Source organism: Schistocerca americana, chromosome X (assembly GCF_021461395.2).
Source record: "Schistocerca americana isolate TAMUIC-IGC-003095 chromosome X, iqSchAmer2.1, whole genome shotgun sequence".
In the NCBI taxonomy this organism is placed as follows: domain Eukaryota; kingdom Metazoa; phylum Arthropoda; class Insecta; order Orthoptera; family Acrididae; genus Schistocerca; species Schistocerca americana.
Window position 1 is genome coordinate 753,938,157 of NC_060130.1, and position 12,003 is coordinate 753,950,159.

Genomic DNA, 12,003 nt, shown 5'->3' on the forward strand with positions numbered 1-12,003 from the left:
GTAAAGTTAAAAATGTGGTCATGATGGGCAGACTAACAGAGCTGAACAGAAATCAAATAGATAATTTTGTTCTCCTAGGAGATGTTAATTCAAGAAAATGGAGAGAAAATGTAGGGAAATTTATCTCAAACTGGTCTCAAATTTTCAAATATTACTGTAACACCATACAGTTTAGAACTAGAGGGAGAGTTTACTTTGTAAGCCTGGTTGAGGATAATAGTTATTGTTACATTTTGTAGGTCTCCAGATAGTGATACAAGTGTATTCTCTTTAACGTAGTTCATGGTTAAAAAACAGAAATTTGGAACAAGTGTTGCTATACTAAATTTAATGTGGCAAGAATAAGAAATCAAAATGCAGTAGTATCTTAATTATTACCAAGTAAACAAATACAAGTTGGGACTTGTATAACAAAAGAGAGAAAGATTTTGGTTTAACTTTTTCTTAATGACATAGTCCTCAGAAATTGTGTAAAAGTTGCGACAGAGGGATGAAAACAGAAGGGTATGTTGCAAGAATAATTACCATCCATGTAGGTCAGAAAAGCTGGTGCACTCAGTGGTGCAACATGTTGCTGTATACAATATGCTCGAGTTCAATGGCTCCTTCAGAAACCATGCCATTTAAACCCTTCCCTCCAACATTAGCTTTTCCAAACTATGTAGATGGCAATTCTTCCTGCAACACATCCTTCTCTCTAGTAATCCTACTGGTCTTAATCCCTGCTAACCCACCATCCCCATACCCTACCCAGAAGGTTCCCCTTCCTCTGTCCTGTCACCCTCTCCCAGCCCATGTCTCCATGTCATCTTGCGCTGCACCTCACTGACTGCCGTGCCTGTGTGTTGCGTGCCTAGCCTGTGCACCTGCCACCCCTTCCTCCCACACTCCTATCCTGCACACCTGCTGCCCCCCTCCGAGCAACCAGTTAGCCATCCCCAACCCCTCCTCCTGCTTCCCACCTCTTTCTCGCTCTACCCAGTCCACCGAACACAATCATCATCGCAGTCCACCTGTCAAATGCAATCCTGGTACTGTGTGTCCACTCGGCACATTGTAGGTTCATGCTCAACACTTCTGTTATTCGGCAAATGTTCTCCTTTACTCTTAATTTACTTATACTTCATCATCTGTTATGTTATTAATACAACAATATTTACTTTAGGTCATAGCATTTAATCTTTGGAATATACATATAATGCAAGAATCACTGGGATTGCACTGATTTGCAACCACTAAATGTCTGTCATATGGATAAAACTCAATAGCTGCTGTTGCAACTACCAGTGAGTATAGAACAGAAAATGGTTACTTGTAGGTATTCACAGTGGCTTCACATTCTGGAAAGAACATGTTAACCATGTTAGCAGATATATCTCTCTCATCTGGAAACATATGCAGTTACAAAAAATTAGCTTTGTGTGACATAATTAACACTTCCAGTCACATATCCTGAACAGTTTGTTCATAGGATGCATTTCTGCACATTAAAATAAGATTTTAAACACACTGAAAGAATATACACACAGCTTGTCTGCATCTGTCTCCACCATATGGTGAGTAGCCATCTATCCTTTTCATAATACTGACATTATTCCTTCTTGATTTTCCATCGTTTCACTTTAAAAGGTTGCTATTTCAAAACACTTAACATCTATTGACTCAGATACAAAGTGTTATCATAAAGTTTTAATTATCATACAAAAAATAAAATTACATAATTGAATTTTTCAGTTTTGTAGGTGCATGCCTGCAGTCCTGGTACATACTGAAATCCTTGTGCCACAATATCATTGCATACCACTAGAGCAGCAAAAACTAAATTAGGTGTGTCATTTTGTTTTCACTCCTTTAGTGGCATCAATATAGGCAATTTACTCAGATCTGATGGTATTTGGAGGACTGAACATAAAACTCTTCACATAACACAAACAAATAAAATATTGAGGGTAGTTGAATCAAGGGCATGTTTGCAAAACAACAAGTCTTGCTGCTGGTCAGCTGTTTGTGCGCTACTGTTTCAGAACAACAAGTAGGCAACAAAGTGTATGACCTCTGTGTCTCATCACAGAATGTGGAGATTCCAGGCTTGCCTGAACTGTGAAGTTGGAAAGGTGGCAGACCTGGCGACAGAGTACAATGCTAGTACAGGCACAAGTGTTTCAGGAAACACCATTCAGCGCACATTATTGAACATTGGGCTTCACACCAGATGATCCCTGTGTGTGCTTATGTTGAAATCAATGACATCAGCTAGAATTTCAGATAGTACTGGATCATCAAGATTGGACTGTGAATCAATGGAAACATGTTGCCTGGTCAGATGAATCATGTTTTTTGTTACACCAGGTCAATGGTGGTGTCCAGACAGGCTATCATTCACATAGACAGCTGCTTGAAACATGCACTGCACCACGGACTCAGGCTGGTGGGGGCAATATTACTTTATGGAGGGACATTTGCCTAAGCATCCAAGGGACATGTGGTAACAATTGAAGGCACCACGATATGATAGCACACTATAATGGGTTCACACTGGTGTCCACCCAATTTGCCACAGCTGAACCCAATGAAACAAATCTGTGACAGTATTTGGCACCAGCTTTGTGCCTGCAAAACACTGGCGGCTAATTTAGGGGAATTGAGTGAACGATGAATAGACACCTGGTGCCACATACCGCCAGAAACTTGTCAAATCCATGTCACATGGAATCACTGTTGCACTGAAGTCAAAAGATGGACCAACACGCAGATATGTGTACCAAGAATTAATCAAGTACAAGAACTGAGATATAATGATACAATTATTTCACAACAGAAGAGATACTTGTATGTATGTACTGTGTATGTTCCACATCTCCTCCTGAACCACTGAATTGATTTCAATCTAACTTGGTACAGAAATTATTTACTACCTGGAAAGAATGCTGTTGGGGTAAGAACTAGCTACTTTCTATTGGGATCGGGGCGACACTGTGAAGAGAGAAAGGGGAGGAGGAGATAGAGGAAGGAGGAGATGGGCACAAATAGGTGTGAGGAAGAGACAGGAGAGGAGGGGGGGGGGGGGGGGGGAGAGAGAGAGAGAGAGAGAGAGAGAGAGAGAGAGAGAGAGAGAGAGAGAGAGAGAGGGTGGGTGGGTGGGTGGGGTGGGGTGGGGAAGGGGAGGGGGAGGGGGAAGTGAACATAGAGGAAAGAGGAGGAGATGGACTAACAGAAGGTTGGAATAAATACATACCTGGGCAAAGCCTAAAATGCGTGAAAGAACTGCTGCCCCCTCCCCCACACACACCTATCTTTTCCAGTTTTACAGTGTTTGAACCTTTATTTGTAATACAACACCATTCCTTTTTTGTTCTAATACAGTCTAATAACTGGAAAAATTGCCAACTAATAGCTTGCATCACATCAAACTTGTTAGATTAGTTTAAAACATCTCAGGAGATATGCAATACCACCATATTACTGACAATGCAAAGAACCAAAGATCTTGTAAATTTTAATCTCTGAAATGAATACAATATGGTATTTTATTTGAAACTTAATTTACTTGCTGCACACAACTATTTTGCTGCTACAAAAAAACACTATATTCCATGAACAGATTGTATGACAACTGTTGACATCCACATGTACATGGATGACATTACTAGCAGTACATCCTACCTGGTCATCTCGTAGAATTGCTGCAGTGACATGTTGCCATAAATTTTCAGATTCACATTCACCTTGATGTTCAATAGGAACTGTGTAACGTTTCAACCTCTTTGATTTTATCTCAGGTGTAGGCTTCCACAGAAGTTGCTCCTCCTGAGGAAGATAAGGACAAAATATATCAAAACACAAAAGATATTACATACTCATGTGATTAATAGTATATACAGAAGGAACTACAAAATTATTAAAGGAATAAATTAAATGTTTTCAGATATTAGATGAAGAATGTGTTATGCAAACACAAAACAGAAGATACAATTTACATCACTGTTAAGGAAGGAGGAAAAAGAAAAACTTTGTACTTTGGTACAACATTGAAGTAAGGAGTGGAAATGCTTTAACTGTTTCTTAATGTATCTGACATGTGGTTAGAAGTCTCTCACATTTACACACATTAAGGTTGTAAAAAATTAATGAAAGAACAAATGGAATTTTTTATTAATGAACAGCACATTAGATTAATATTTTCATTTTTAAAGATGACACTGCACAAAGAGTAAGTGTTATTGCTAGCAATGTTGAAGCCATTTGTGGAAGTTCCTTATGATTTTGGAGGCTGTCACGAATGAAATGAAAGTGACTGTCATGGAGGGATCAGTGTTTGCGCTGTGGAGGGACTATAGTGGTGGGAGAAACCTTTATAGTTATCTGTAGTTTTACAAGTAATACCACCAAGAGTTGATTGTCTGAACACTGTACTCTCATTGCTAAATCATTTTACAAGGCCAGTGACTCTGTGACTGCAACACAAAGAGCATTCCAGCCCAAATTATATGAACTTGATGAGAGAGTGTAACGTCAATGTGACTAGGTCACACCAGACATCACATCATTCACTCTTGATTTCAAAAGGAATGTTCTCTAATTATCTTATTTCTTCCAATGGTATCACTAGTTGGCTCACTGGACACCTACCTACTTTGAGTCACAATGATCTTTTCTTCCCTAGTGATAAATAAAAGTTAAGATCTATGCATACTACCTAGGAATTGTGTAAGAGGTAAAGAAAGACATACAATGAATTTGTCATCACACTGCCTGTGATCAACTGCAAAGTCACGGACTGCTTTAGTGAACAGTTTCACCTGTGTGTGCATGTAGACTTTCTTGGTAAATACTGATTAAAAGCTATGTTTCCAAACGTGGTGGCAGGGTTGACAACCTGCTAAGTTTTGATGAGTCATGAACACCATCTTCACCAGAAGATGCATATGACACTCATAAAAGCACTGCAATATATCAACGGTGTCACTGGGATGGAAATCTGAGAGCTTCTCGTCAGCTCCAACAGTGTATTGTCCATAACAGCTGCTACCTAAATAAAACTTTTAAAGTAAAAACAATGTAGGATTACATGTAAGTTATTAAAATCTAAAATTCATTAATCAGGTGACTGATTCTGATTATGGTACATCATTAGACAGTTAAAATTCCTTGAAAAGATAAATATAAAGTTTCAGAGGCCAAGACAAAGGCATAAATGAAAATAATCTAACTAATTTAAAGTACAGAATTACATATCCACACATGATGTCAACTGAAGAGAGTGGTTACGTAGTGATGATAAACACTGCCAACCAACACATGGTTATTTGCAGTTCAGTAGTGGAGGCTCTGCCCACTGTCTCCGGCTAACGTCATTTACAGCCAATGGTTACAGAGTATGACACAATTTCATAATAAGGTTACAATAAAGTGTAATTACTATAGATGTAATAACAAAAATATAAATATGAGAGGATATAAATTACGCAACCCAAAAAATTTATTTTTAAAATACACAATATTTCCAGCAAATATCTTGTACATTTCTGGTAACTAATGTCAATGATATTGTTCCATTTGTACAGAATAACCTTGTACTACAATGGCAGGCTGGTAAGTAATGCACACATGCTTGTAGAATACGAACAAAATGACCTTGACCTTGATGTGGTAGGTAACCTCCCCCCTCTAAATGCATGGACAGTTAGAATGCATTGTATTCATCCAATATATTTTGAGCAGTGAAAGGAAGGAGATGTGTTCTCTCCTAGTGAGACTCATCATTGTTTATAGGCTGTTTATTGTGACGATACTATTGATAGGTCTACTGTAAATTGGTGTGTACTAAAATTTCACGGTTGCGAGCCTGGAAAAACTGTTATTGTTGAGGCAACGTGCAGCATATGTCCAATCACTGTCGCTGACGATAAACATCGCAAACTCATCAATGATTTGAGTCAAAATGACTGGTAAATCATTCAAACACATTTTGCAAACCCTATTGGAATATTCACGGAATGCGTTGGCTTCATAACTGAACATGACATCTTGCAACATGACAACACTCATCCACACCCTCATGCGCAACTGAAGAACCACTGCAAAACCTGGGGTTTGAACTGATTCCACACCCTCCTTACTCCCTTGAGCTTGGGCCTTGCAATTTTTATTTTTCTTCTCTAATCAAGAGAGACCTCCAGGGTAATCATTATACCTTAGGTGATGAGGTGAAGGCACCTGTCAAGTCCTAGATTTGAGAAAAGTCAGAAAAATTTTTCAGTTACTGAATGAAAAAAACTTGTTCCACATTCGGAGAAATGTGTTAGTCTTAATGGTGATTATATTGAAAAATAAATACACGATTCTGAAGCTTAAAAACTGTATTATATGTACTTTTCTGCCTTATCTTCCTAATAGTTTTTGTTTATGTTCTACAGGCATATGTGCATTACTTTTAAGCCTACCCTTGCTCACCTACCTAATGACCTTCCATACTGAATTAAACAGCCATTTTCACACTGACATTGACTGTGTACACCACAGTTCAACTATACCTTGTTGCCTAGATGACAAACTGGTGTTCATATGATGTCACGATTTATACATTTGTACAAATACTTATGGATATTTCACTGTACATGCTGTGTCAACTGACAAGAAACAATACATCAATTTTGTTCTTTCTTCCTAAACAATTGTCGATATCTTAGTGATTGCTGTTATTGCCACTTGTTATATTATTTCAAAATGTCAAATACTTATGTGTACTTCATGATAAATATTTTATTAAAGAAAATTTAATAGCCAAGATCACATTAAAAAGTACTGAATGTGATCTTGGCTAGCAAATTTTCTTCAAATCAGTTACAGATTGCCCCTTCTTACCTCTAACTCCTTCTTACCTCTAATTATGAGAAATTTCAATATTTTATTAAATTGACAGAGGAATATTTAACCTTAAATTTTGCTTATAATGTTACAGTTTACATTTAGCTTACACAACTTCACTTTCATTTTATGATGTATCATGTATTTTGATGTATGATTTATGCTTAATGTTTGTGATTAATAATGATATACTGTCATAAAAGATGATGCATTTTCCTGTTTATTTTAGCTTGTGCCTGGCCAACACTGATAATATAACATCTCTGATGGATAACAGTATGTATCAATTCAGGTTTCATCTTCTAGGTAAACACTTGACATCCTGTCAGCCATTTTTTGGACTAAGCGTGGCTATTGCACCTCCTACAGAGGGCAGGCCATGTTGAAATACCACACATCATGGGGTACTAGTTCCTTTTGATTATCATAAACAAAATTTCTCTGCATTGCATAATTTATATACCATCTCATATTTATATTTTTGCAATTACATCTATAATAATTACACTTTACTGCAATCTTATTATGAAATTATGGCATACTCTGCAACCATTGGCTGTAAACGATGTTATGTGGGAGACAGTGGGCAGAGCCTTCACTACTTAACAGCACACAACTGTGGATTGGTCAGTAGTGTTAATTGTCACTACAAAGCCGGCTGCTCCTTCTCACTCTCTCCAGCCACCATAATGGGTAGATACAGAATAACACTTTAAATTAGTTATATTATCTAAATTTATACCTAAGTCCTGTCCTCAAACTTTGTATTACTCTTTTCACAGAGTTTTAATGGTATGACGACGATCATAGCATGATCGAAACTGGTCACCTGATTAATAAATTTTAATAACTTAGATGTGATCCTACACCGTTTTTATTTAAAAACTTTTGTTCTAATTTTTTGAATGCTGTTTTCCAGGAACAATGTCCCAAAAGATGCTTGCTACCTAAATGCTGCATTTTTCCATAACTTTAAAATTGTTCTCATTTATTTTTAAATGCGAAATAATTTTTATAATTTTCAGTTTATGAACACCTCTCACCTACATTTAGATATCTTTTAATATGAACCAACTACTTCATCACATTTTAAGACTGTGGTTGAAAATGGCTATGATGAAAGTAGAAATAAGGGTAAAAAAATGCTTCAGAACAGCAACGAAACACTATACGGCAAATACAATGCTTTGAGGGGCAAATACCCAAGTTTATTTCTTAAGCTGTAAATTCATGGTTACTGTCATATAACCAAGGTAAATGTAACTAACATGGATATGTGTTGCAGAAACACAGTCATATGAAATTTTGTAGCATGACATAAAATAAAAATTGCAAGCGAGATAATTGGCTAACACTTACTGCCTTTGATATAATGAAACTGGACTCACATATTCTTTTAAACCAAATTAATAAAGGGGGTCCAATGAGTGATATATAAAGTAAGCATAGAACTAAAGTCAACAAAGAAAACTAGGGTGAAAGTTGAAAACTAGGGTGAAAGTTGAAAACAGTATGCACATGAAAGATGAGTGGCTATCTTAATTAATTAATTGGTTAATTTGTATCCTATACAGGATTTTGCAGTTCACAATTGAACTATAACACAACCCTTTCTAAAACATGAATGGAACAGGAAGAAATCTCTATATTTGATATAATGTGGAGTACCATATGCTACGCAATTCATAGTGGCTTGCAGAGTATTGAAATGGACATAAATATCAAATTGCAAACAGAAGAGAAACTAAAAACATTAATCAATATGCACCAAAAGGAAAATGATCCCTTGGAATACCTAAGAAGAGAGGACGAAAGCAATTGTGAAGGAAAAGAATGGGCTTAGAACCCCAAATCCTTATGTACGATGGCATATGTGGAAGTCCTGTATCTGTGTATATTTATTCAGAATAATCTGAAGTGGAACCTCCAAGTAAATAGTATCTGCAACAAATATGTTGACAAAATACCATAAAAACAGTGTTACAAAAAGAATTGCACATCGTGATTTGACCCTAAACATAAGACGACCCCCTTTTTTGTTAGAGGTTTATTGAGAAAATTTTATTTTCAACATATTCCGACTAATCAAAATTACCAACTAATTTACGAGATAAAGAATCTGTCAAAGAAAGTTAACATTACACCTATTCTAAACTTATGCCATTTACTGATTTTGATAATACGAGGAAAAATAAAACAAACCAAACGAATGATTCACATCAATTTTTATCTGCATGTCCTTTTTTACTCACTATCTAAGTCAGTCATCTATGGTATCACTGTTTTTTTTTTTTTTTTTCACCACCACCACCACCACCACCGGTATCATTTCTGGGATGATACTTTCAGGTAACCGAGAGGCAAGAAAACATTCAATGTATTTCTACATATGAGAATATGAGAATCAATAAAATTTATAATCTTGGTTGCCACAAATATCTGGCTGTTGCTTCTGAATATGTTATTTCTGAAATTGCAGTCATGGTGGGATCTTAGAACACACTTGTTTTTTTTTCCCCCAAATACATAGTGGATTTACAACATCTATGTGGATGGGAACTGAAACAATATTGCTTCATCTCTTGCTTTCAAACATGTTGTCCATCCACTGCTCTTTTATTGCCTGTGTAGAACCAGCAACTGACACATCCCCTTTTATACCCATTGTACCTCACGGCGAGTGGTGACGACATTTCTGCACAAAACTTATCAGTACACCACTAGCCCCCTTTCTTGACTTTTAAGTGCTATGTTTACATAAGGGTTCCCAAAGACTGACTTCATAAACGTAATTCTCAATACCACTTCTGGTTGGTCATATGAAAACTCCCATATCGATTCTGGAAATGTGGTTATAGTTGCTGGATTTCCACTTCTACAACTGATTTTCACTTTCACGCACAACAACAGTTTTTGAAAGAAGCTTGGGTTGATGGTTGTGTCTTGCTTCAAAAATTTTTTTGGCTAATCTGAACAGAGCAACTTTTTGTGCAATGAAGGAGTAGAAGTATTAGACTGAGTATGAATTTCTCTACCTCTAATAATTAGAAAGAGCCATTGTGCTGACTAAATCAGAAACTGGAACAGCTGATTACCAGATGACATATTTTCCCAAACTAGCAAAACCAATTCAGGCCTTTACCTGTAAACACAACAGTGAAAAACTGTTTTCAACATTCTGTTCTTGTCTTCTGGAAGCTGTATCACATGTAAATGTAGTGACTGTCTCCTGCAGAAACGTATATTATTGTTGAGACTCTGTCCAATTTTGAAATCAGTTCAAGTCAGACTACAATTTGATTCATGCAAACTGCAGTTTAAATGCAGTAGATGTTCATAAAAAGCCAAGGTATGCAGTACACATTCCCATGGTCAGCAGGGCAACAAAATTTTTAGCCTGCTCACCATTCCCCTCCCTAAATTCATCCCCGTTCTCAGCCAAGCTGGTGTTAATGTTACCCATCCAACCCTTCCGAATTCTTCAAATAGAATCTGCATGTGATTTCAATTGCCAAAGCTTTATCTATAAATGTAAGACGAGCCCTATATTAATCTATTTCACAATATAAAAATGTTGACCTTGGCAGCAAAAGTTTAATCTGTGAACATAAGGTGAACCTGTAGTGTTACAATCGCAAACTTGGGAAAAAGCCTTGTCTTATAAGCATATAAAGTCAGTAAATACAGATCAGAAATATGGAGTGCAATAATCCAAAGCAAGTTAAATAGACTACTTATCCTAACAGAAAGATCAGTGCAAGTCATCTGTAGGATAAACCTAAGGACTATTACAGAACTTTTCTCTCCAACCAATAATATATTAAAAGCAGTATTTGTCACTCAAAACACAATAACCAAACATAGCCTCTTATCCATGACAATCTGTTACGTGACACAAAGAAAAATACCACATTACTAGTCACAGGATAGTACTGTTGGTATGAGTCCAACCACATACAGGAATTAAAATGGCAGATGTGTCATCAAAAGCAGTTTTAGTTCTACCACACCACAGATAAAAGTTTATCTGAAGAAATTACTTGTCAAAAATGATGTTTGTATGTTTTATAGCTATATTTATATGTAATAAAAATTCAGGCTGCCAAAATGTCCTATTTAACATTAAGTAATTTCTTTTGTGCTGCTAATCTAATAATAATAATAAATAATGACAATAAATGTGCTTTTATGGAACAAAAGAACACAATTTTGTATAAATTATAAAACCATCTTAATAAATGTTTTAAGATTTTCACTGGAAAATATTTTGCATGCTGTGGCTCAAACTGGTGTGATTAGCTGTCACTGTAAATCTACTTGGTGTTCAGTAGACTATTATTATTATTGGCAATGTAATCATTTTCCACAATAAAGAAATACTGCACTGAGGTACCAACAGCCAATTCTTTTATGTCTAAGAATGGTGTACGTAATACAGGGTGAATCATAAAGGACTCTGCAACTTTGGAATGATATATAAATTTATTAAGAAAACTTACAGAATCAGTAGACATGTCGTTTTGTAGTAAAGAACTTAGAGTTTCACTAAAAGTGTCAAATGTCATTTCGGATCGATGTGAATACCATTTGTGATGCGGCAAACATCCCGCCGGTAACACCTCCTTCCCACATTCATTGTGGTAAACTGGGCATAACTTATGCAACAGTAGCATAGATTTGATTTTTCAGGTTGGCTAAATTGTTTGATAGGGGGAGGAACATACACATGGTCATCAATTAAATTTATGTTCGGCAGTTGTTGCAGAGTTCATTACATGAAACCAAAACACACAATGAGTATACTCCGAACCAGTGAAAGTAGCAATTTTAACTGTGCACTATGCAGGGGCTCCTAGTGGTGAAACGAGGTACTGATGTATTACATTAATCGAACTTGAGGTTGTTTGCTACTAAATGACATATCTACATATTCTGTAAGTTACCTCAATAAATTTCTGTATCATTCCAAAGCTGTAAAGTCCCTTGTACTCACAATGTAAAGTACACACACTAACCTAACATGATATGCACAGCGGAGGTATTTTTGCCCCTCTCACAGATATCGTTGTAATCTATTTCATGATATTGTTTTACATGGAGCTAATGACACAAAAAATTCTTTTAGGACTAAAAGAA

General features: G+C 36.4%; 1 protein-coding gene across 1 annotated transcript in view; it reads right to left on the reverse strand.

The window, feature by feature from the left end:
* LOC124556513 (oxysterol-binding protein-related protein 8) overlaps window positions 1-12,003 on the reverse strand; it is a 218,285-nt gene that overhangs the window by 33,769 nt on the left and 172,513 nt on the right. Inside the window, exon 15 of the mRNA XM_047130467.1 lies at window positions 3,664-3,807. Within this exon, the coding sequence (XP_046986423.1) occupies window positions 3,664-3,807 (144 nt within the window). The remainder of the gene's footprint in view (window positions 1-3,663; window positions 3,808-12,003) is intronic.